Source organism: Coregonus lavaretus (genome assembly GCF_964263955.1).
Source record: "Coregonus lavaretus genome assembly, contig: HAP1_SCAFFOLD_948, whole genome shotgun sequence".
In the NCBI taxonomy this organism is placed as follows: domain Eukaryota; kingdom Metazoa; phylum Chordata; class Actinopteri; order Salmoniformes; family Salmonidae; genus Coregonus; species Coregonus lavaretus.
The window spans coordinates 130,182-157,500 of record NW_028166159.1 but is presented as its reverse complement, the minus strand read 5'-3'; the positions used below and the strand labels follow the sequence as shown (position 1 = coordinate 157,500).

Here is a 27,319-nt window from a genome sequence, read left to right as displayed (position 1 = left end):
TAAAATGCAAATTAATTACTTAAAAATCATACAATGTAATTTTCTGGATTTTTGTTTTAGATTCCGTCTCTCACATTTGAAGTGTACCTATGATAAAAATGACAGACCTCTACATGCTTTGTAAGTAGGAAAACCTGCAAAATCGGCAGTGTATCAAATACTTGTTCTCCCCACTGTACATATATATATACATATATATATATATATATATATATATATATATATATATATATATATATATATATATATATATATATATATATATATATATATATACACATACACACACATACATACATACATACATACACATATATATTTATTTATTCTATCGAGCCATTTACTTTTTATTCATATATTTTCTTATTTCTTATTGTTGTTGCATTGTGGAGAGGGAACCTGCAAGGAAGCATTTCATTGGACGGTGAATACCATGTGTATCCAGTACATACGACTGATAAAACTTGAAAACACACACACAGCTTACTGATGCACTGACCCGCGCCTCCTGACGAGACTCCCTACATAGAACAGAACAATTACACAGCCAGGAGTAAGGACAGCTAGCTGCGGCACCAACCTGCTGGGCTTTCCTTAGGAAGCTGTTGAACATCTCTGAGGCTCCGAGCATGGGGTCCTGCCGCACTGTTGGAAGAGAGAGAGAGAGAGAAGATGTCAATTATAAAAGAGATGATCTTTCCCCCCCCCCTCTCTCACCTGTCCATCTCCTCATTTGAATTCCATGCGGTCACTTGTCCACTCAAGCATAAAGGAAAATTCCACCCAAATACTATAGGTTTATATTTGTTTCATTAGTCCATTGTTGACATAGTCCCAAAATGTTTTGCTTGTCAGCAATCAGGTTTTCAAGATATGTAACTTTCAAAATACAGAAATCATCCCCTGTATGATACATTTTGCAGCATCATTTTGGGTGAAGTTTTCCTTTAATATTGTCATCTATCACCCAACCAGGTGCCCTTGGAGAGTTCCTCAATGAGCTTGACACCTTGATAAGATCATTTCACGACAATTTCTTACCACTCATCGTACTGGGCGACTTCAACTTCCCGACTTCGACTCATTTCTTTCCACCTCTTTCTTTCCCCTGCTCGCCTCTTTTGACCTCACCCTTTCCCAGTCCACCCTCCCACTCACAAGGCAGGCAATATGCTTGACCTCATCTTTACTAGAGGCTGTTCGCCTACTGATCCCACTGCAACCCCCCTCCAGATATCTGATCACTACTTTGTTTATCTTTATCTCCCTCTCTCTCTTCCAACCCACTCAGCCCCTACCTTTTCTTTCCAAAACACTTGAGTGTGCCGTCTCTCTACAAATCTCTCGTTATTTCTCTCAGAATGATCTCTTTGACCCTAACCAGTCAGGCTTCAAGACGGGTCACTCAACCGAGACTGCTCTTCTCTACGTCACTGAGGCTCTCCGCTCTGCCAAAGCTGACTCTCTCTCCTCATCCTCCTAGATCTACCCGCTGCCTTCGACACTGTGATCCATCAGCTCCTACTTTCCACCCTCTCAGGGCTGGGCGTCTCAGGCTTTGCACACTCCTGGAATGCATCCTACCTAGCAGGTCACTCCTACCAGGTGGCGTGGAGAGGATCTGTGTCTGCACCCCATGCTCTCACTACTGGTGGCCCCAGGACTCGGTTCTAGGCCCCCTCCTCTTTTTCTCTATACACCAAGTCACTCGGCTCCATCATATGGTCTCACATGGTCTCTGCTATCATTGCTATGTGGATGACAACTACTTTTCACATTCCCCGCTTCTGATAACCAGGTGACGACACGCATCTCTGCATACTTGGCAGATATCTCAGCTTGGATGTTGGCCCACCACCTCAAGCTCAACTAGATAGAGCTGCTCTTCCTCCCGGGGAAGGCCTGCCCGCTCCAAGACCTCTCCATCACGGTCGACAACTCCTCTGTGTCCCCCTCCCAGAGTGCAAAGAACCTTAGCGTGACCCTGGACCACACCCTGTCGTTCTCTGCAAACGTCAAAACAGTGACTCGCTCCTGCAGGTTCATGCTCTACAACATCTGTAGAGTACGACCCTACCGCACACAGGAAGCGGCGCAGGTCCTAATCCAGGCACTTGTCATCTCCAGTCTGGACTACTCCAACTCTGTTGGCTGGGCACCCCGCTTTTGCCATCAAACCCCTGTAACTTATCCAGAAGGCTGCAGCCCGTCTGGTGTTCAACCTTCCCAAGTTCTCCCATGTCACCCCGCTCCTCCGTACACCCTACTGGCTTCAGTCAAAGCTACATCCACTGCAAGACCATGAAGCAGCAAGGGGAAGTTCCCCTCCCTACCTTCAGGCTATGCTCAAACCCTACATCCCAACTTGAGCACTCTGTTCTGCCACCTCTTGTCTCTTGGCCGTCCCACCCCTACAGGAGGTCAGCTCACACTCAGCCCAGTCAAAGCTCTTTTTCCAAAAACAACGAGGACTCGGTATGATGCGTGTCTTTACGTCTTATGTGGACAGTGGCTTCACTCCTGCTGTGTATTCACTCATTTGTTATTTTCCGAACGCTTTTCCAAAATGACTTCGGTCAAATTCAGATAGAATATACATTTCTATAAAGTGATATGTCGTATTGGGACTTTTAGTTGGAAGGATGAACCCAATCAATCAGAATGTTTAACAGCAACCTAAATCTACAATATTCCCTTTAAGATGAATGCACTAACTTTAAGTCCCACTGCCTGCAGTGTGTTTGAACAGGGCCATCAGGGCTGGCCGACACCACAGATGCGCCGCACACACACATTCTCTTACCATAATTGTGAGGACTTTATTAACATACTTTCCCTAACACCTAACCCTAACTCCTAACCCCTCCCAGCAAGCGGTTGTTGAGCCAGGAAGTGTGTGTGTGTGTGTGTGTGTGTGTGTGTGTGTGTGTGTGGTGTGTTTGTCGGTTCTGTGTGTGTGTGTGCGTGCTCCCAGACTATGAGAAGATATGCCCCAACAAGGCTTAGTTTGTTCTGCAGTAACGGCCAGTGCTCGAGAGGATTTTTAAAAAAACGCTGGACACTGCTGCTGCCAGTTCAATTCCACGCATGTCTTATCTTTGTGTGTGTGTGTGCACATGCGCGTGTGTGTGTGTGTGTGTGTGCACATGCGCGTGTGTGTGTGTGTGTGTTCGGCCACAGTTCACCCTTGAACTGCTTGGGGAAGCGTTAGTCCAAAGCTGATGTTGAGGTCGGGTTGGATTTGGCAACATAACCTAACTTCCCCTTGAACCTTAACTAAAAAAATAAAATGTTGTATATATTACATCTTCCTGTCTAGGACCCACACTAAGGGGTGAAACTGTCAGAATAAAAAGGAAAATAGTGATTACTTTTAACTGTCCACTCAACCCTGGCAAGTTTCTTTGGGTACATATTGCACTTAAAAATAATAAAACTTTCCCGTTGGTTCTGAGGATCTATCTGGGATAGGAATCTATTGGAATAGTGAGGATGTCTGGTTCCAGGTGTGCCGGAGAGGACAGCCAAGAGGCCTTGGCCCCAAGTAAGTGCTCAGATCAGTATTACACTAGCTCAGACACCCAGAGCTTTAGTGTGGCCTACAGACAGGCCTGTTTCAGCCTGTATGTATAATGTGTTCTCAGATCAGTATTACCTTGAGTCAAAGCATGTAAAGTATGCTGCTGCTGCCCGCACTAAAACCACAACCGCACCAGGCTAAGGCAGACAGTCAGCGGATAACAAGGTGTTCTGATACATGGATTGGTCATTCTGGTTGCTATGAGTGTCAGCCACTGTCTGTTTCTACTATACTGCCCTTTTATTGAGTCAGCCACTGTCTGTTCCTACTATACTGCCCTTTTATTGAGTCAGCCACTGTCTGTTTCTACTATACTGCCCGTTTATTGAGTCAGCCACTGTCTGTTTCTACTATACTGCCCTTTTATTGAGTCAACCACTGTCTGTTTCTACTATACTGCCCTTTTATTGAGTCAGCCACTGTCTGTTTCCACTATACCCTCCTCCCCATGGGAAAGGCTGAGGTCACGTCTAGTTCAATTTAGTAGAGATGAATTAGACTTTGAATTCAAGAATATAAAAATCCTCCTTGAAAATAACTCACTTTTCTCTCAACCATATTTGAATTGGACTTTCAATTCCGCTTCTGAACGGAGGTAATTTAAATCGAATTGACCCCAACCTCTTGTAACACAGAACCAAGAACTGAAAAACGTCCTCCCTCACCAGCTTGCATGTATTTCTCCAACTGTTCACGTCTCTGCTCCACATCAGCCGGCGTCAGCGTGAAGATCTTCTTTGGGGGGAAAGCAGGCACCAAGTTGTTCCCATACTCCTTCTTTATCTGGGAGGAAATAAAACACACACCGTCTGAAGCCAATAGGAAGAAAGGACTTGTCTGAAAAATATTGAGCATCACCAATGTTTTGAACAATCTGAGACAGATCATATCTTAAAATAGTTGGTTACTTAAAAAGTTACATTCTGAACATTTTATTCAGTCTTGAATAAAATGAGTAATGGGTTGAGAGGAACCGAAGTTAGGCCAGAAAACCTGGATCCACAGTGGTTCCCCCAGACTGGAAACCTGGTCTAACTCATCTGAAGGTCTTGCGTGCAGTTTGAGGATGAATCACAGGTTTATTTCAAGGCCAGACAGTCCGGTGGAAATGTGGATAGTTTCCATGTAAAATGATCTTATACTGTCTAGCCATACGGAGTTTCCTTAGCTCCTTACAGCCTCTACCACTAACTCATTCTTATTGAAGTCAGGAACTTTATAATCAGAAGATCGCTGGCTTTGAAACTAGATGCTACGCCTCGCACCCCCCAAGAATCAGAGATCAAATGGTGTTCTAATTCAGATCTGAATAACGCTATGGGCTAAAAGGCACTGATGTAGTGTGCATCTGTAGCAACTGCAGGGGCGGATTGGCCATCTGGCAATTCTGGCAAAGGCCAGATGGGCTGGACCATTTTATAGATGGGTGGGCTGATCGAAATTGACAAACAAATATTTTTAATATAAAAAATTAATACATGAAAAGGTGGCATGGCCAGCAGTCCATGGACCTCTTAAGTAAAAAGAAATATATAAAAAAAATAAAGATTTTAACGCAATTTCTCAATTTATTGTATAACATTTCAAAATGCAATTGCGGAAAAAAACAGCTTTGGAAGGTTTGTCCACTTTTCCCTGTTGAAGAGGGGAGGGCCTCAGCTTTCCGTAGATGTTAGTTCTCAACTTAATATTCAGCTCAATAGCAACTATTTTATAACCAAGATATTTGATAAGGCTTTGAGATATGGAGCGACACGAGCGATAAAGGCGCACCGGCCATTGTGAGGGCATAGGCCTAAAGGTCTCATGGGTAATAGCCTACAACTGCAAAGTGTTTTTTTTGGAACATGTAACATCTACTGTTGGATGAATACATGGCAACTAGCAGTGGATAGTATATTTAGAGTTAGCGATCTAGTTAATGTGTTTTGCGTTTAGCCTATGATTTTAATCCCCTGTAGCTCAGTTGGTAGAGCATGGCGTCTTGCAACGCCAGGGTTGTGGGTTCGTTTCCCACGGGGGGGGGGGGGGGGGCAGTATGAAAAATGTATGCACTCACTAACTGTAAGACGCTCTGGATAAGAGCGTCTGCTAAATGACTAAAATGTATTAATTAGTGCCTTCAGAAAGTGTTCATACCCCTTGACTTATTCCACATGGTTGTTGTGTTACAGCCTGGATTCAAAATGGATTAAATAGACACAATACCTCATAATGACTAACTGAAAACATGTTTTTAGAAAATTTAGAAAATGTATTGGAGAAGAAAATATAAAAATAAAAATGGGGTGAAGTTCGCGGCATGCGCAGTGCTATGGGCTGGTGTGGATAAAATACCAGGGCTGAATTCTTGTCCCAGTCCGCCCCTGACTGCAAGGTGTTTTTCACTGACCTACCTCTTTCTCATACATATAGCTCAGTCTTGGTATCTATACACAGACACTTCACACTGTCCGAAAAGCCTATCTCCTATCTCGTGCACTCCTTTTGACCAGGGGATAGATAGGGTGCCATTTTGGACGCAGCCTCTGTGACAGATCAGATGAATGGGTCCTTCTAAAATGTAAGAAAAGGCTAGAAACTCCCACAGGCCTCGCTGTCACTAGGAATAACACTCACACTCCATTTAACATCCATCACCAGTACCTGTAAGAATGTTCTGGAGGAATGGGTTCGTACTGTCGTGTTGACAGCCACTACTGACAGATGAGGCTGAGGAAACGATACTAGCGTCAATACAAAAATGCACAATAAGACGTGCTCAAATCTTACTAAGAGCATTTTTACCGCAGCAAGATCACAAACTGGTTTCAAAAAGGGATGTCTCACCCTGTTGGTACTGCTGAAAATACATCTTTATTTTCATTCTATTATTATACTTGATTTGCAAGTGATCTCTAGCTGTGCCACTAGAGATCCTGGTTCGTTATCCAGGCTCTGTCGTAGCCGGCCGCGACCGGGAGACCCATGGGGCGGCGCACAATTGGCCCAGTGTCGTCCAGGGTAGGGGAGGGAATGGCCGGCAGGGATGTAGCTCAGTTGGTAGAGCATGGCGTTTGCAACGCCAGGGTTGTGGGTTCGATTCCCACGGGGAGCCAGTATGAAAAAATAAAAAAGATAGATATAATGTATGCACTAACTGTATGTCGCTCTGGATAAGAGCGTCTGCTAAAATGACTAAAATGTAAATGATGGTTGGATGTGTTTTCATACCAAGCCATACGGTGCTCCAGGTGGTGGTGATGTGGGGTGTTAAGCAGGGGGAGTATTATTTACAAAAGGGCAGCGTTAACGTTCACATTCTGTCAGATGTAATTAGATGGAGCGGCACCGCAATTACCCAGGGGTTGGCGTGGTTACAGGGAAACGTGGCATGTTGGCAACCCGTGGGGGGTAGTAGTACCGTGACTACCATAATCGTCAGATCTGACCGCAACTCAGTTCCAAATGGCACCAGATACCCTATATAGTGGTAAAAAGTAGCGCACTATACATAGAGAATACATTTTAATCATTTAGCAGACGCTCTTATCCAGAGCGACTTACAGTCAGTGAGTGCATACATTTTTCATACTGCCCCCCCCCCCCCCCGTGGGAAACGAACCCACAACCCTGCCGTTGCAAACCAACTGAGCTACTGAGAACAGCCTTGTGCAGTCTTCCATCCCATAAAGTGTTACCTAGCAACGGCAGCTGTGGAGCGTGGAGGTGTATAGAGACGGAGCCTTGAAGACGGAGCAACCTGCTGTGTTCCTTTCCTTGATCATGTATTGACATGTGACCATGAGAGACAGTGACGCGCAGCCTCCCATAGAGCTGCGAGATGTCAGAGCTACTGCAGCGGATGACGAGAGAGAGAGACTGAAAGGATGACATTCAGCCCTTTGTTCAGGCTACTACTCATTCGCTATCAAGGCCAACCTACGTCTAAGACAACGTCCTTCCTTATTCGGTCCTTTTACACGTTGTCTCTGGGCTAACAAGCTTTACTTCCTCTGTAGCACTTTCAGGCTGACTGTAGGGAGTCAAGTCTACAGTGTCTCAGTAGGGTAAAAAGTGAGAAGAAAATGAACAATGCCAAGAAGAACATTCCTTCCATGTCACGCCTTCCACCTTTTAAACCCTATCCGCTTGGTTACGTATTCTAGCATGAACTAGCTTGAACACCCAGGCTCGAGGTTGGTTCTAGTTTCCAGTTCAAGTCGAGCAGGACAGCTGTAATATCCTGAACAAAAATATAAAACGCAACATGCAGCAACTTAAAAGATTTTACTGAGTTACCATTCATATAACAAAAATCTGTCAATTGAAATAAATTAAATTATGCCCTAATCTATGGATTTCACATGACTGGGAATACAGATATGCATATATTGGTCACAGATATCTTTTAAAAAAAGATAGGGGTGTGGATCAGAAAACCAGTCAGTATCTGGTGTGACCATTTGCCTCATGCAGCACAACACATCTCCTTCACATTGAGTTGATCAGGCTGTTGATTGTGGCCTGTGAAATGTTGTCCCACTCCTCTTCAATGGCTGTACGAAGTTGCTGGATATTGGCGGAAACTGGAACAAGCTGTCATACACGTCGATCCAGAGCATCCCAAACATGCTCAATGGGTGACATGTCTGGTGAGTGTACAGGCCATGAAAGAACTGGGACATTTTTAGTTTCCAGGAATTGTGTACAGATCCTTGCGACATGGGGCTGTGCATTATCATGCTGAAACATGAGGTGATGGCGGTGGATGAATGGCACGACAATGGGCCTCAGGATCTCGTCACAGTATCTCTGTGCATTCAAATTGCCATCGATTAAATGCTATTGTGTTCGTTGTCCGTAGCTTATGCCTGCCCATACCATAACCCCACCACCACCACCACCATTGGGAACTCTGTTCACAACATTAACGTCAGCAAACCTCTTCCCCACACGACACCATACACGCCGTCTGCCCGGTACAGTTAAAACCGGGATTCATCCGTGAAGAGCTCACTTCTCCAGCATGCCTGTGGCCATCGAAGGTGAGCATTTGCCCACTGAAGTCAGTTTTGACGCCGAACTGCAGTCAGGTCAAGACCCTGGTGAGGACAACGAGCACGCAGATGAGCTTCCCTGCGACGGTTTCTGACATTTTGTGCAGAAATTCTTCGGTTGTGCAAGCCCACAGTTTCATCAGCTTTCTGGGTGGCTGGTCTCAGACGACCCCGCAGGTGAAGAAGCCGGATGTGGTCCTCTGTAGCTCAGCTGGTAGAGCACGGCGCTTGTAACGCCAAGGTAGTGGGTTCGATCCCCGGGACCACCCATACACAAAAAAAAATGAATGCACGCATGACTGTAAGTCGCTTTGGATAAAAGCGTCTGCTAAATGGCATATTAAAAAAAAAAAAAAATTAAATGTGGAGGGCTGGCATGGTTACACGTGGTTGTGAAGCCGGTTGGACGTACTGCCAAATTCTCTAAAACCACTGTTGGAGGTGGCTTATGGTAGAGAAATTAACATTAAATAATCTGGCAACAGCTCTGGTGGACACTCCTGCAGTCAGCATGCCAATTGCATGCTCCCTCAAAACTTGAGACATCTGTGGCATTGTGTTGTGTGACAAAACTGCACATTTTAGAGTTACCTTTTATTGTCCCCAGCACAAGGTGAACCTGTGTAATGATCATGCTGTTTAATCAGCTTCTCGATATGCCACACCTGTCAGGTGGATGGATTATCTTGGCAAAGGATAAATGCTCACTAACAGGGATGTAAACAAATGTGTGCACAACATTTGAGAGAAATAAGCTTTTTGTGCGTATGGAACATTTCTGGGATCTTTTATTTCAGCTCATGAAACATGGGACCAACACTTCACGTTGCATTTATATTTGTGTTCAGTATAGTTCTGGTTCAAGGCTGGACATCAAGCAGGACAGTTTTAATAGTTAGAGATGTGAGGCCATAGTATGTTAACCGTGGTAAGGAAATGGCAGGTGACGTCGTTGAGGTGATGTTTTGACATTCATAGCAGTGTTTCCCATGGCCCTGACCATTGCTGACATTTGGTGGAGGTGGGGCCCCCTTGGTTGACGCCCACCTAAAATACCTTGCCCTTAATTGGTTTCAATTGAAGCCTTGGGCCTGCATTCTCATGGGCTACGTTTACAAAAGGCAGCCCAATTCTGATCTTTTTCCCAATTATTGGCAAAAGAGCTGATCTGATTGGTAAAAAATATTAATTAGTGGGGGATAGATCAGATTTGGGCTGCCTGTGTAAACACAGCCAAAGTCTCTCAGAGTAGGATTGTTGATCTAAGATCAGTTTAGCCTTTTAGATCATAATGAATAAGATGACTTGCCTGGCTAGAGAATCTGAAGAACTCAGTTTGAGTCGTCAGGCAATAAGATGACGTGTTCAACGGGGATCTGGTCCTAGAATAGCACTCTTGAGACAAATATATTAAATATACAGTACCAGTCAAAAGTGTGGACACACCTACTCATTGATGTTGAGATGTGTCTGTTACTTGAACTCTGTGAAGCATTTATTTAGGCTGCAATTTCTGAGGCTGGTAACTCTAATGAACTTATCCTCTGCAGCAGAGGTAACTCTGGGTCTTCCATTCCTGTGGCGGTCCTCATGAGAGCCAGTTTCATCATAGCGCTTGATGGTTTTTGCGACTGCACTTGAAGAAACTTTCAAAGTTCTTGAAATGTTCCGTATTGACTGACCTTCATGTCTTAAAGTAATGATGGACTGTCGTTTCTCTTTGCTTATTTGAGCTGTTCTTGACATAATATGGACTTGGTCTTTTACCAAATAGGGCTATCTTCTGTATACCCCTCTACCTTGTCACAACACAACTGATTGGCTCAAACGCATTAAGAAGGAAAGAAATTCCCCAAATTAACTTTTGACAAGGCACACATGTTAATTGAAATGCATTCCAGGTGACTACCTCATGAAGCTGGTTGAGAGAATGCCAAGAATGTGCAAAGCTGTCATCAAGGCAAAGTGTGGCTCCTTTGAAGAATCTCAAATATATAAAATATATTTTGATTTGTTTAACACTTTTTTGGTTACTACATGATTCCATATGTGTTATTTCATAGTTTTGATGTCTTCACTATTATTCTACAATGTAGAAAATATAAAAAAATAAAGAAAAAACCCTGGAATGAGTAGGTGTGTCCAAACATTTGACTGGTACTGTATATTCTATCTATTGTTTGGATTTACCTGTTCGTGTAGGCCCAGGAGCTGGCTGTAGCGGACACGACAGTGGAGAACACCGTTCACATGGATGTTGTAGGCCTGAACGAGAGATGTGAAGAGAGAGAAAGCAGTGAGTATAGCTTCTAACTGAGCTGAAAGACACAATTCAAAACCATGCTACAAAAGAGCCCCAGCCTCAAAAGACTGGGATCGAAGTGCAGACAGACAGTTAAATGTCAGGTGAACAGATCCGACAGCCTGTTGTGGATCTTATCGACTTGTAGTTTGAATGAGGAAACAAACCCTGTAGATACAGCTAATCTAACCACGAGTCTTGAGTTTCACTTCTTATTTCCAACAACAACTGAACTGCCTTGAAGCTCAATCAAAATCAGCACTTCGTCCACACTGGGGGCGTCTGTGCTGCTCGACTCGTGTACACTCTTCATTTTCATAATGGAAACTAGGCTGTGTCCGAAATGGGCCCAAATTCCCTATTTAGGGCACTACTTTAAACCAGGGCCTGCATAGGGGTCTGGTCAAAAGTAGTGCACTATATATGAAAGGGTGCGATTTTGGACACAGCCTAGATGAATGAAATGTCGCTGCTTTCAAATCAAATTTTATTTGCCACATGCGCCGAATACAACAGGTGTAGACCTTACAGTGAAACGCTTCCTGACAAGCCCTTAACCAACAATGCAGTTAAGAAAGAAAAAAAAAGTGTTACGTAAAACAATAAATAAGTACAACATAGAGCACAGGTTAGTTAAGGTAATATGTACATCTGGGTAGAGTTAAAGTGACTATGCATAGATAATAATCAAATCAAATCAAATCAAATTTTATTGGTCACATGCGCCGAATACAACAGGTGCAGACATTACAGTGAAATGCTTACTTACAGCCCTTAACCAACAGTGCATTTATTTTAAACAAAAAAGTAAGAATAAAACAACAACAAAAAAGTGTTGAGAAAAAAAGAGCAGAAGTAAAAATAAAGTGACAGTAGGGAGGCTATATATACAATAGAATAAAGTGACAGTAGGGAGGCTATATATACAGGGGGGTACCGTTGCATAGTCAATGTGCGGGGGCACCGGCTAGTTGAGGTAGTTGAGGTAATATGTACATGTGGGTAGAGTTAAAGTGACTATGCATAAATACTTAACAGAGTAGCAGCAGCGTAAAAAGTATGGGGTGGGGGGGCAGTGCAAATAGTCCGGGTAGCCATGATTAGCTGTTCAGGAGTCTTATGGCTTGGGGGTAGAAGCTGTTGAGAAGTCTTTTGGACCTAGACTTGGCACTCCGGTACCGCTTGCCGTGCGGTAGCAGAGAGAACAGTCTATGACTAGGGTGACTGGAGTCTTTGACAATTTTGAGGGCCTTCCTCTGACACCGCCTGGTATAGAGGTCCTGGATGGCAGGGAGCTTTGCCCCTGTGATGTACTGGGCCGTACGCACTACCCTCTGTAGTGCCTTGCGGTCAGAGGCCAAGCAGTTGCCATACCAGGCGGTGATGCAACCAGTCAGGATGCTCTCGATGGTGCAGCTGTAGAATTTTTTGAGGATCTGAGGACCCATGCCAAATCTTTTTAGTCTCCTGAGGGGGAATAGGCTTTGTCGTGCCCTCTTCACGACTGTCTTGGTGTGTTTGGACCATGATAGTTCGTTGGTGATGTGGACACCAAGGAACTTGAAGCTCTCAACCTGTTCCACTACAGCCCCGTCGATGAGAATGGGGGCGTGCTCAGTCCTCTTTTTTTTCCTGTAGTCCACAATCATCTCCTTTGTCTTGGTCACGTTGAGGGAGAGGTTGTTGTCCTGGCACCACACGGCCAGATCTCTGACCTCCTCCCTATAGGCTGTCTCATCGTTGTCGGTGATCAGGCCTACCACTGTTGTGTCGTCAGCAAACTTAATGATGGTGTTGGAGTCGTGCCTGGCCATGCAGTCATGGGTGAACAGAGAGTACAGGAGGGGACTGAGCACGCACCCCTGAGGGGCCCCCGTGTTGAGGATCAGTGTGGCAGATGTGTTGTTACCTACCCTTACCACCTGGGGGCGGCCCGTCAGGAAGTCCAGGATCCAGTTGCAGAGGGAGGTGTTTAGTCCCAGGATCCTTAGCTTAGTGATGAGCTTTGAGGGCACTATGGTGTTGAATGCTGAGCTGTAGTCAATGAATAGCATTCTCACGTAGGTGTTCCTCTTGTCCAGGTGGGAAAGGGCAGTGTGGAGTGCGATAGAGATTGCATCATCTGTGGATCTGTTGGGGCGGTATGCAAATTGGAGTGGGTCTAGGGTTTCTGGGATTATGCTGTTGATGTGAGCCATGACCAGTCTTTCAAAGCACTTCATGGCTACAGACGTCAGTGCCACGGGTCGGTAGTCATTTAGGCAGGTTATCTTAGAGTTCTTGGGCACGGGGACTATGGTGGTCTGCTTGAAACATGTTGGTATTACAGACTCAGTCAGGGACATGTTGAAAATGTCAGTGAAGACACTTGCCAGTTGGTCAGCACATGCTCGGAGTACACGTCCTGGTAATCCGTCTGGCCCTGCGGCCTTGTGAATGTTGACCTGCTTAAAAGTCTTACTCACATCGGCTACGGAGAGCGTGATCACATAGTCGTCCGGAACAGCTGGTGCTCTCATGCATGCTTCAGTGTTGCTTGCCTCGAAGCGAGCATAGAAGTGGTTTAGCTCGTCTGGTAGGCTTGTGTCACTGGGCAGCTCGCGGCTGTGCTTCCCTTTGTAGTCTGTAATAGTTTTCAAGCCCTGCCACATCCGACGAGCGTCAGAGCCAGTGTAGTATGATTCAATCTTAGACCTGTATTGACTCTTTGCCTGTTTGATGGTTCGTCGGAGGTCATAGCGGGATTTCTTATAAGCGTCCGGGTTAGAGTCCCGTTCCTTGAAAGCGGCAGCTCTACCCTTTAGCTCAGTGCGGATGTTTCCTGTAATCCATGGCTTCTGGTTGGGGTATGTACGTACGGTCACTGTGGGGACGACATCATCGATGCACTTATTGATGAAGCCAGTGACTGATGTGGTGTACTCCTCAATGCTGTCTGAAGAATCCCGGAACATGTTCCAGTCTGTGCTAGCAAAACAGTCCTGTAGCTTAGCATCTGCGTCATCTGACCACTTTTTTATTAGCCGAATCACTGGTGCTTCCTGCTTCAGTTTTTGCTTATAAGCAGGAATCAGGAGGATAGAGTTATGGTCAGATTTGCCAAATGGAGGGCGAGGGAGAGCTTTGTATGCGTCTCTGTGTGTGGAGTAAAGGTGGTCTAGAGTTTTTTCCCCTCTGGTTGCACATTTAACATGCTGGTAGAAATTAGGTAGACCGGATTTAAGTTTCCCTGCATTGAAGTCCCCTGCTACTAGGAGCGCTGCATCTGGATGAGCGTTTTCCTGTTGATTAATGGCCTTGTACAACTCATTCAAGGCCATTAACAGAGTTGCGTTTGAAGTGTTGTTCAAACGCAACCAATTACATCTTGGATACAAGTGCGAATACCCACACACACACGACATCTTTCATCCACACAGACAGTGTTTATATAATGCAGTGGCCAAAAACACAGTGTTATGAATGAAGGGTAATTGTGTTTCAATGCCAGAAGTTCACTTGTTGGCTCAACTTCCCTGTTTGTTTTGACAGGAGCTATCATTGGCTCCTCCTACGCAACAGTTTGGAACCAACAGCATCCAATCATGTGATTGGGGTCAGTAGTAGCGACTAAACACCGGCAGGTGAAGCCGATTCAAACCGTTATTTTTCCATTGTTGGAAGGCTTCATTAATATGAACAATTTCTTCTTGGACCACTGAACTGTTTGGTATGATAACAAACCACAGAGCTAACCCCCTGCCTCTCCTTCTCAGGACACACAGCTAACCCCCTGCCTCTCCTTCTCAGGACACACAGCTAACCCCCTGCCTCTCCTTCTCAGGACACACAGCTAACCCCTGCCTCTCCTTCTCAGGACACACAGCTAACCCCCTGCCTCTCCTTCTCAGGACACACATCTAACCCCTGCCTCTCCTTCTCAGGACACACAGCTAACCCCTGCCTCTCCTTCTCAGGACACACAGCTAACCCCTGCCTCTCCTTCTCAGGACACACAGCTAACCCCCTGCCTCTCCTTCTCAGGACACACAGCTAACCCCTGCCTCTCTCCTCAACAGACACACAGCTAACCCCTGCCTCTCTCCTCAACAGACACACAGCTAACCCCTGCCTCTCTCCTCAGGACACACAGCTAACCCCTGCCTCTCTTTAACCAACCCTCGTCCTTCCTCAACTGCCTCCCTCTCCTCAACCGCTTTACAGCCAGCAATGGACTGCTAGTCTAGCCTTGCTGATAAATATGTTTTTGTAGGAGGAAATCAGTAGTCTGTCCAAGGCCAACACCTCTCCAATTACTTGTTATGACACAGCCTTCTATCATCCTTACTTTAAATCAAAGCCTTATAGCGATTAGCTACTTTTCTTATTAATAAAACATATCACAGGAATGCAATGCAGAGTCGTAGACAGAGCCTCTGGCAGTGCGTTCACTCAACAACACAGTCCGGAACTATACTGTGTAGAAAATGAGAACATACTTCTGTTCTGTGACTTGAGACTGCCTGGTTATCTAAATCAGGGCTTTTCAACCTTTGTTTTGTCCAGGGAACCCTGTCCAGGCAGACTGGAGACCCAGGGATCCCCATCACACAGTTTAAGTCGGAAGTTTACATACACTTAGGTTGGAGTCATTAAAACTCGTTATTCAACCACTCCACACATTTCTTGTTAACAAACTATAGTTTTGGCAAGTCGGTTAGGACATCTACTTTGTGCATGACACAAGTAATTTTTCCAACAATTGTTTACAGACAGATTATTTCACTTATAATTCACTGTATCACAATTCCAGTGGGTCAGAAGTTTAACATACACTAAGTTGACTGTGCCTTTAAACAGCTTGGAAAATTCCAGAAAATGATGGCTGTAGATGCTTCTGATAGGCTAATTGAGATCATTTTAGTTAATTGGAGGTGTACCTGTGGATGTATTTCAAGGCCTACCTTCAAACTCAGTGCCTCTTTGCTTGACATCATGGGAAAATCAAAAGAAATCAGCCGACCTCAGAAAAGAAATTGTAGACCTCCACAAGTCTGGTTTATCCTTGGGAGCAATTTCCAAACACCTGAAGGTACCACGTTCATCTATACAAACAATAGTACGCAAGTATAAACACCATGGGACCACGCAGCCGTCATACCGCTCAGGAAGGAGACGCGTTCTATCTCCTAGAGATTAACATACTTTGGTGCGAAAAGTGCAAATCAATCCCAGAACAACAGCAAAGGACCTTGTGAAGATGCTGGAGGAAACAGGTACAAAAGTATCTATATCCACAGTAAAACAAGTCCTATATCAACATAACCTGAAAGGCCGCTCAGCAAGGAAGAAGCCACTGCTCCAAAACCGCCATAAAAAATCCAGACTACGGTTTGCAACTGCACATGGGGACAAAGATCGTACTTTTTGGAGAAATGTCCTCTGGTCTGATTAAACAAAAATAGAACTGTTTGGCCATAATGACCATCGTTATGTTTGGAGGAAAAAGGGGGACATTTGCAAGCTGAAGAACACCATCCCAACCGTGAAGCACAGGGGTGGCAGAATGATGCTGTGGGGGTGCTTTGCTGCAGGAGGGACTGGTGCACTTCACAAAATAGACGGCATCATGAGGAAGGAAAATTATGTGGATATATTGAAGCAACATCTCAAGACATCAGTGATAAAGAAATGTGTGAGTAACATATGACTAAAATGTCACAGCCTCAGTTAAACTAATAATGTCTGACTATTAGTAGACTAGAGCTTAGAGAGTTAATCAAATGTGCTTATATAAGATGCATATTTGCCCAGCAACAGAGTATTTGTGTCTTGTAATTAGGCAGAAGTGCAAAACGTTTGAAACCAATAACAGGATAAACAGATGTCCCCACACAGGGAAGGGGAGTGAGAGGCTTGCAGAATATTGTGAGAACAGCGATAACTATGTATGGGAATAGAGAAAAAAATGTGCAGCCTGCCCGAGCAAGGAGTAGGCTATGATAAGAACATGCGTGTGTGTGTGTGTGTGTGTGTGTGTGTGTGTGTGTGTGTGTGTGTGTGTGTGACCTGATGGTCAGGAGAGCAGAGGAAAACCATATGAGCTAAACCCAGGTGAGTTTACAAGATGTGCACAGTGGAAAAATACAGGCCGCCTATAGCGGGGTGGGATTTTTCCTCTGACGTGTGTGTATAAAAAGATTGTGCGTCCATTTTGGGACAGAGCGCTCTCATGAATAAAGGCTGACCATTGCAGAAAGGGGGTCTTTGTTTAATTCATTATTTAAACTAGAGATGTACAACCTCTGGGAACAAAATTCTCGTGACAATCAGTCAGGATGTTAAAGCTTGGTCGCAAATGGGTCTTCCAAATGGACAATGACCCCAAGCATACTTCCAAAGTTGTGGCAAAATGGCTTAAGGACAACAAAGTCAAGGTATTGGAGTGGCCATCACAAAGCCCTGACCTCAATCCTATAGAAAATGTGTGGGCAGAACTGAAAAAGCGTGTGCGAGCAAGGAGGCCTACAAACCTGACTCAGTTACACCAGCTCTGTCAGGAGGAATGGGCCAAAATTCACCCAACTTATTGTGGGAAGCTTGTGGAAGGCTACCCGAAACATTTGACCCAAGTTAAACAATTTAAAGGCAATGCTACCAAATACTAATTGAGTGTATGTAAACTTCTGACCCACTGGGAATGTGATGAAAGAAATAAAAGCTGAAATAAATCACTCTCTACTATTATTCTGACATTTCACATTCTTAAAATAAAGTGGTGATCCTAACTGACCTAAGACAGGGCATTTTTACTAGGATTAAATGTCAGGAATTGTGAAAAACTGAGTTTAAATGTATTTGGCTAAGGTGTATGTAAACTTCCGACTTCAACTGTATGTATACAGTACCAGTCAAAAGTTTGGACACACCTACTCATTCAAGGGTTTTTCTTTATTTGCACTAGTTTCTACATTGTAGAATAATAGTGAAGACATCAAAACTATGAAATAACACATATGGAATCATGTAGTAACCCAAAAAGTGTTAAACAAATCAACATCTATTTTGGATTTTAGATTCTAAAAGTAGCCACCCTGTTCCGTATTGACTGACCTTCATGTGTTAAAGTAATGATGGACTGTTGTTTCTCTTTGCTTATTTGAGCTGTTCTTGCCATAATATGGACTTGGTCTTTTACCAAATAGGGCTATCTTCTGTATACCCTCCCCTACCTTGTCACAACACAACTGATTGGCTCAAACGCATTAAGGAGGAAAGAAATTCCACAAATTAACTTTTAACAAGGCACAGCTGTTAATTGAAATGCATTCCAGGTGACTACCTCATGAAGCTGGGTGAGAGAATGCCAAGAGTGTGCAAAGCTGTCATCAAGGCAAAGGGTGGCTACTTTGAAGAATCTCAACTATAAAATATATTTTGATTTGTTATTTCATAGTTTTGATGTATTCACTATTATTCTACAGTCGTGGTCAAAAGTTTTGAGAATGACACAAATATTAATTTTCAAAGTCTGCTGCCTCAGTTTTTATGATGGCAATTTGCATATACTCCAGAATGTTATGAAGAGTGATCAGATGAATTGCAAAGTCCCTCTTTGCCATGAAAATGAACTTAATCCCCAAAAAACTTTTCCACTGCATTTCAGCCCTGCCACAAAAGGACCAGCTGACATCATGTCAGTGATTCTCTCGTTAACACAGGTGTGAGTGTTGACGAGGACAAGGCTGGAGATCACTCCGTCATGCTGATTGAGTTAGAATAACAGACTGGAAGCTTTAAAATGAGGGTGGTGCTTGAAATCATTGTTCTTCCTCTGTTAACCATGGTTACCTGCAAGGAAACACGTGCCGTCATCATTGCTTTGCACAAAAAGGGCTTCACAGGCAAGGATATTGCTGCTAGTAAGATTGCACCTAAATCAACCATTTATTGGCTCATCAAGAACTTCAAGGAGAGCGGTTCAATTGTTGTGAAGAAGGCTTCAGGGCGCCCAAGAAAGTCCAGCAAGCGCTAGGAATGTCTCCTAAAGTTGATTCAGCTGCGGGATCGGGGCACCACCAGTGCAGAGCTTGCTCAGGAATGGCAGCAGGCAGGTGTGAGTGCATCTGCATGCACAGTGAGGCGAAGACTTTTGGAGGATGGCCTGGTGTCAAGAAGGGCAGCGAGGAAGCCACTTCTCTCCAAGAAAAACATCAGGGACAGACTGATATTCTGCAAAAGGTACAGGGATTGGACTGCTGAGGGCTGGGGTAAAGTCATTTTCTCTGATGAATCCCCTTTCCGATTGTTTGGGGCATCCGGAAAAAAGCTTGTCCGGAGAAGACAAGGTGAGCGCTACCATCAGTCCTGTGTCATGCCATCAATAAAGCATCCTGAGACCATTCATGTGTGGGGTTACTTCTCAGCCAAGGGAGTGGGCTCACTCACAATTTTGCCTAAGAACACAGCCATGAATAAAGAATGGTACCAACACATCCTCCGAGAGCAACTTCTCCCAACCATCCAAGAACAGTTTGGTGACGAACAATGCCTTTTCCAGCATGATGGAGCACCTTGCCATAAGGCAAAAGTGATAACTAAGTGGCTCGGGGAACAAAACATCGACATTTTGGGTCCATGGACAGGAAACTCCCCAGACCTTAATCCCATTGAGAACTTGTGGTCGATCCTCAAGAGGTGGGTGGACAAACAAAAACCCACAAATTCTGACAAACTCCAAGCATTGATTATGCAAGAATGGGCTGCCATCAGTCAGGATGTGGCCCAGAAGTTAATTGACAGCATGCCAGGGCAGAGTGCAGAGGTCTTGAAAAAGAAGGGTCAACACTGCAAATATTGACTCCTTGCATAAACGTAATGTAATTGTCAATAAAAGCCTTTGACACTTATGGAATGCTTGTAATTATACTTCAGTATACCATAGTAACATCTGACAAAAATATCTAAAAACACTGAAGCAGCAAACTTTGTGAAGACCAATACTTGTGTCATTCTCAAAACGTTTGACCACGACTGTAGACAATGTAGAAAATAGTAAAAATAAAGAAAACCCCTGGAATGAGTAGGTGTGTCCAAACTTTTGACTGGTACTGTATATCAAAAAATAATAATAAGTAATGTATTGTCTAATCAGGTGAATAATAATGGCAGGTAGAAGTTATAAACTTATTAAAATGTTGAGATTTGGTAGACAGTTTCATTATTTTGACCTTCCCACAGTTCATTGGAAGAGGAAGTGTAAAGTCTAACATGGTCTATTAGCTAGAAAGGAATCTTGGCGGTGAAAATAACATTTTTGAGTTTTGAAGCTAATCTCCTGCAATTCTATGCATTTTGCCAAGCATCTGTTGAAGAGCTAGACTGTCTTCTGAAAGCATCTGATCTAGGCCTAGACTGTCTTCTGAAAGCATCTGATCTAGGCCTGGACTGTCTTCTGAAAGCATCTGATCTAGGCCTAGACTGTCTTCTGAAAGCAGCTGATTCTAGGCCTGGACTGTCATCTGAAAGCATCTGATCTAGGCCTGGACTGTCTTCTGAAAGCATCTGATCTAGGCCTAGACTGTCTTCTGAAAGCAGCTGATTCTAGGCCTGGACTGTCATCTGAAAGCATCTGATCCAGGCCTAGACTGTCTTCTGAAAGCAGCTTATTCTAGGCCTAGACCAGGGGTGTCAAACTCATTTTAGCTCAGGGGCCACATGGAGGAAAATCTATTCCCAAGTGGGCCGGACCGGAAAAATCATGGTATATATAACTTAAAAACAACAACTTCAGATTGTTTTCTTTGTTTTAATACGATCAACATACAACATAAAGCTGGAGCCTGAGGACAGTGTGTCCAAAATAGTACAAGCACAACATCACTATTAATCATAAAACACGTCAAGTTTATTTGAAAATTCTAAAGAAAAAGAACACACAATGCCTCAGTGATTAACAGAACTGTTTCACAGATCACAGAACTATATCAGGGTGTCATTTCTCAGGCAGAAATGTAGATAAAAATAATGAAATCCTGTTCCCCAAACAAGTGCAAGAACCACAGAGTCAAGAATAGGTTAAATATACAAATAAAATAAAAACAATTAAAAACAATAGCACATCAACATAAAAACATATAAACATAAAGCTGGAGCCTGAGGACAGTGTGTCCAAAAGCACAACATCACTATTAATCATAAAACACCTCAAGTTATTTGAAAGTTCTGAGGACAAAGAACACACAAAGCCTCAGTGATTCACAGAAGTATATCACAGATCACAGAACTATATCAGGGTGTCTCATGCAGCACTTTAAGTGGGGTTGCATAGTTTATTTGACTCCTGATACCTGGCATCTTTTAGCTTTCACCAGCGCATCAATATCAGGCGTCACATCCTGAGTGGCAGCCAACTTCAGGATGTGATTCAAGTGCTTGTGCGTGAGCCTTGAGCGCAGCTTTGTTTTATTTATGCTCATTACAGAGAAAACTTGCTCACAAAGATATGTGGTTCCAAACATGCACAACAGTTTTGCAGCGAGGGCTGTCAAGTTGGGGTAACCTGGCAAGAGATTCTGATCAAATGTGTCCAAGCCAGCTGCGTCAAATTTGCCCTTCAAATCCGAGTCACACTGCAAGTCTATTATTTCAAGTTGGATGCTGACGGGCAGATCAGAGGGATTCACGGTGAATGGCGAGCAAAAAACTTTGAAGTCTTTCTCCAGTTCACCAAAAATCTGAAAGCGTTGCTCAAACTCCCGTAACAGTCCCGTTATTTTATCTTTGAACCGCTTCATGTCTGCCACATGTTGGGTCGCGCACACATTTTTCAGACAGGGGAAGTGAGCTGCATCACCACCGGCGAGTTGCGTCTCCCACAATGACAGCTTCAACTTGAAAGAACGTATGCTGTCATAATACTGTGTGACAACTTTGTTGCGCCCTTGCAGCTGTTTGTTCAAGTTATTCTGAGTGGCGCAGCTGTTTGTTCTGCTCCTGAGTGGCGCAGTGGTCTAAGGCACTGCATCGCAGTGCTAACTGTGCCACTAGAGATCCTGGTTCGAATCCAGGCTCTGTCGCAGCCGGCCGCGACCGGGAGACTCATGGGCGGCGCACAATTGACCCAGCATCGTCCGGGGTAGGGGAGGGAATGGCCGGCAGGGATGTAGCTCAGTTGATAGAGCATGGCGTTTGCAACGCCAGGGTTGTGGGTTCGATTCCCATGGGGGGCCAGTATAAAAAAATAAAAATAGAAATGTATTCACTAACTGTAAGTCGCTCTGGATAAGAGCGTCTGCTAAATGACTAAAATGTAAATGTTATTCAGGTGCTCTGTAACATCCACCATAAATGCAAGGTCCTGCATCCATTGTGCGGAATGAAATTCTAACACTGGTTTGCCTTTTTCTTCCATGAACTGAGCATTTTTATACTTTACAAAATCATCTCACGGGCCGGATTAAACCCGTTTGCGGGCCTGATCCGGCCCGCGGGCCGGACGTTTGACACCCCTGGCCTAGACTGTCTTCTGAAAGCAGCTGATTCTAGGCCTAGACTGTCTTCTGAAAGCAGCTGATTCTAGGCCTGGACTGTCTTCTGAAAGCATCTGATCTAGGCCTAGACGGTCTTCTGAAAGCATCTGTTCTAGGCCTAGACTGTCTTCTGAAAGCAGCTGATTCTAGGCCTGGACTGTCATCTGAAAGCATCTATTCTAGGCCTAGACTGTCTTCTGAAAGCATCTGACCTAGGCCTAGACTGTCTTCTGAAAGCATCTGATCTAGGCCTAGACTGTCTTCTGAAAGCAGCTGATTCTAGGCCTGGACTGTCATCTGAAAGCATCTGTTCTAGGCCTAGACTGTCTTCTGAAAGCATCTGACCTAGGCCTAGACTGTCTTCTGAAAGCATCTGATCTAGGCCTAGACTGTCTTCTGAAAGCATCTGATCTAGGCCTGGACTGTCTTCTGAAAGCATCTGATCTAGGCCTAGACTGTCTTCTGAAAGCATCTGATCTAGGCCTAGACTGTCTTCTGAAAGCATCTGATCTAGGCCTAGACTGTCTATCTTGATAACTTGGTGATGATGAAAGATGGTTCTCTAGTTCTGACAGTCAGTCAAAACAAATGAAAATAAAATGTATTTAGGCCTATGAGAAATGTATTTAGGCCTATGAAAAATGTATTTAGGCCTATGGAAAATGTATTTAGGCCTATGAAAAATGTATTTAGGCCTATGAAAAATGTATTTAGGCCTATGAAAAATGATTAATATAAAACCACACTGTCTAGAGGAGCTGTGGGCGTGTTGAAGAGCAGTGGCCAAGGATAAGAGGAAGAACATACATTCATTGGCAGGATAAGAGGAAGAACATACATTCATTGGCAGGAGGAGTTTCCTGTTCGAAGGTCTTTAGACAAGAAGGATCAGTCAACACTCTGAACTATAGACTGTAAACTGTAATCTATAGACTATAGACTAATCTATAGACTACAAACTATAGACTAAACTATAGACTAATTTATAGACTGTAAACTATAGACTACAAACTATAGACTGTAAATGATAGATTATAAACTATAGCCCGTAAACTATAGCCTGTAAACTATAGCCCGTAAACTATAGCCCGTAAACTATAGCCCGTAAACTATAGCCCGTAAACTATAGACTGTAAACTATAGCCTGTAAACTATAGCCTGTAAACTATAGCCCGTAAACTATAGACTACAAACTATAGCCTGTAAACTATAGCCTGTAAACTATAGCCTGTAAACTATAGCCTGTAAACTATAGCCTGTAAACTATAGCCTGTAAACTATAGCCCGTAAACTATAGCCCGTAAACTATAGCCCGTAAACTATAGCCCGTAAACTATAGCCCGTAAACTATAGCCAGTAAACTATAGCCTGTAAACTATAGCCTGTAAACTATAGCCCGTAAACTATAGCCCGTAAACTATAGCCTGTAAACTATAGACTAAACTATAGACTGTAAACTATAGCCTGTAAACTATAGCCCGTAAACTATAGCCCGTAAACTATAGCCCGTAAACTATAGCCCGTAAACTATAGCCCGTAAACTATAGACTACAAACTATAGACTACAAACTATAGCCTGTAAACTATAGCCTGTAAACTATAGCCTGTAAACTATAGCCTGTAAACTATAGCCCGTAAACTATAGACTACAAATTATAGACTACAAACTATAGCCTGTAAACTATAGCCTGTAAACTATAGCCCGTAAACTATAGCCCGTAAACTATAGCCCACAAACTATAGACTACAAACTATAGCCCGTAAACTATAGCCCGTAAACTATAGCCTGTAACTATAGCCTGTAAACTATAGCCTGTAAACTATAGCCTGTAAACTATAGCCTGTAAACTATAGCCTGTAAACTATAGCCTGTAAACTATAGCCTGTAAACTATAGCCTGTAAACTATAGCCCGTAAACTATAGCCCGTAAACTATAGCCCGTAAACTATAGACTATAGCCTGTAAACTATAGCCCGTAAACTATAGACTATAGCCTGTAAACTATAGCCTGTAAACTATAGCCTGTAAACTATAGCCCGTAAACTATAGCCCGTAAACTATAGCCCGTAAACTATAGCCCGTAAACTATAGACTATAGACTGTAAAAGAATGAACATAAGATTCTGTCCGTCTGTCCGTTTATCTGCTAGTCTGTTCACTCACTAGCATGAATAGTTACAGTCAACAAGATGCCATGTCATCTGTAGAAACAAAGAAAACTGTTTCTGATGATGACCCCGACCCCCCCCCCCCCCCCCCCACGAGTTAAAAGGATGCTGATGGTTGCTTCCTCCAGGCCACAGTTGGTCAACTGGAACGTACCAAAATCTAAACACATGGGGTCAATCACAGGACAAGAGCATACTGATGTAGGCAGAACTAAATGTTAATGCAGGAAGGATGAGTGAGGAATAATTATGACAAGACAAAATATAGTGGCACCCTATTCCCTATCTAGTGCCTAGGGTTAAAAGTAGTGCACTATATAGGGAATAGGGTGCCATTTAGGGCGCAAAAAATAAAAGTCATGACATGTATCAAGGAGAACTTGGTGAGTATATGGATACAGGGTTGATTTATTTTAATGCAAATCTTCCATTAAAGGGATACTTCAGGATTTAGGCAACGAAGCCCTTTATCTACTTCCCCAGAGTCAGATGAACTCGTGGATTTGATTTGTATGTCTCTAGTATGAAAAGAAGTTAAAGGCTGTTTAGCAAGACAATGCTAACTAGCGTTAGCGCATTGACTAAAATTAGGCATCTGCTAGCATGCTAAAATTAGGCATCTGCTAGCATTAAATTTAGCCAATGAAGTTTTTATTTCTCTTTGCAACCTAATGCTTCAACCCAACTCTCCTTGAATAGTCCAACAAGTGGCAGCTCTGCTGACCTTCTAGGCAGAGTTGCAAAGAAAAAGCCATATCTCAGACTGGCCATTTTAATATTTTCTTTTTATTGGCCAGTCTGAGATATGGCTTTTTCTTTGCAACTCTTCCTAGAAGGTCAGCATCCCGGAGTCGCCTCTTCACTGTTGACGTTGTGACTGGTGTTTTGCGGGTACTATTTAATGAAGCTGCCAGTTGAGGACCTGTGAGGCATCTGTTTCTCAAACTAGACACTCTAATGTATTTGTCCTCTTGCCTCCCACTCCTCTTTCTATTCTGGTTAGAGCCAGTTTGCGCTGTTCTGTGAAGGGAGTAGTACACAGCACTGTATGAGATCTTCAGTTTCTTGGCAATTTCTCGCATGGAATAGCCTTCATTTCTCAGAACAAGAATAGACTGACGAGTTTCAGAAGAAAGTTATTTGTTTCTGGCCATTTTGAGCCTGTAATCAAACCCACAATTGCTGACGCTCCAGATACTCAACTAGTTTCAAGAAGGCCATTTTTATTGCTTCTTTAATCAGCACAACAGTTTTCAGCTGTGCTAACATAATTGCAAAAGGGTTTTCTAATGATCAATTAGTCTTTTTAAAATGATAAACTTGGATTAGCAAACACAACGTGCCATTGGAACACAGGATTGATGGTTGCTGATAATGGGCCTCTGTACGCCTATGTAGATATTCCATTAATAATCAGCCGTTTCCAGCTACAATAGCCATTTACAACATTAACAATGTTTACACTGTATTTCTGATCAATTTGATGTTATTTTAAAATTGACAAAAAAACTGCTTTTCTTTCAAAAACAAGTACATTTCTAAGTGACCCCAAACTTTTGAACGGTAGTGTGCATGATTGTATAACTAGCAGAGGAGTTTTGAAGTTGAGGGTGCAGTATTTATTAGGTTTGGCAATGAGGACTAAAACTAGCATAGTTCAGCTAGTTTAGGGTTGTCACTAGTTACAAAGTCAAGCCAGCTATACTGAACAAAAATATAAAACGCAACATGCAACAATTTTAAAGATTTTACTGAGTTACAGTTCATAGAAGGAAATCCGTCAATTTAAATAAATTCATTAGGCCCTAATCTATGGATTTCACATGACTGAGCAGGGGTGCAGCTATGGCCCACCCACTGGGGAGCCAGGCCCAGCCAATCAGAATGAATTTTTCCCACAAAAGGGCTTTATTACAGACAGAAATACTCCTCAGCACCCTCCCTATGATCCCTTATGTCACGTGGTCCTCTGTAGCTCAGCTGGTAGAGCACGGCGCTTGTAACGCCAGGGTAGTGGGTTCGATCCCCGGGACCACCCATACATAAAAATGTATGCACACATGACTAAGTTGCTTTGGATAAAAGCGTCTGCTAAATGGCTTATTATTATTATTACTTGTTAAATACACTTCAATCAGTGTAGATGAAATGAAGGAGACCGGTTAAAGAAGGATTTTTAAGCCTCAACATAATTGAGACATGGATTTTGTATGTGTGCCATTCAGAGGGTGAATGGGCAAGACAAAGGATTTAAGTGCCTTTGAACGGGGTATGGTAGTAGGTGCCAGGCACACCGGTTTGAGTGTGTCAAGAACTGCAATGCTGCTGGATTTTTCACGCTCAACCGTTTTCCGTGTGTATCAAGAATGGTCCACCACCCAAAGGACATCCAGCCAACTTGACACAACTGTGGGAAGCATTGGAGTCAACATGGGCCCAGCATCCCCTGTGGAACGCTTTCGACACCTTGTAGAGTCATTGCCCTGACGAATTGAGGCTGTTCTGAGGGCAAAAGTGGGTGCAATTCAATATTAAGGAAGGTGTTCTTAATGTTTTGTACACTCAGTGTATTTATGGAGCGTGAATCAATATACAATCCCGAAATCAGCTGTAACTGTCAATAGTAAAACAAAGCTTAAAACAATGTTTGAGTGAACCCTGAATACAGAAAATGAATGGTGAAGTTGCTTCCGGACACGGTAGACTCCTCCTCACCACT

General features: G+C 43.5%; 1 protein-coding gene across 1 annotated transcript in view; it reads right to left on the bottom strand.

The window, feature by feature from the left end:
• Positions 1-27,319, bottom strand: part of LOC311115002 (sorting nexin-17) — a 67,597-nt gene that overhangs the window by 35,184 nt on the left and 5,094 nt on the right. Inside the window, exons 2-4 of the mRNA XM_084190224.1 lie at positions 10,810-10,884; positions 4,246-4,363; positions 581-645 (exon numbers count right to left, since the gene is read on the bottom strand). Coding sequence (XP_084046350.1) covers positions 581-645; positions 4,246-4,363; positions 10,810-10,884 — 258 coding nt within the window. The remainder of the gene's footprint in view (positions 1-580; positions 646-4,245; positions 4,364-10,809; positions 10,885-27,319) is intronic.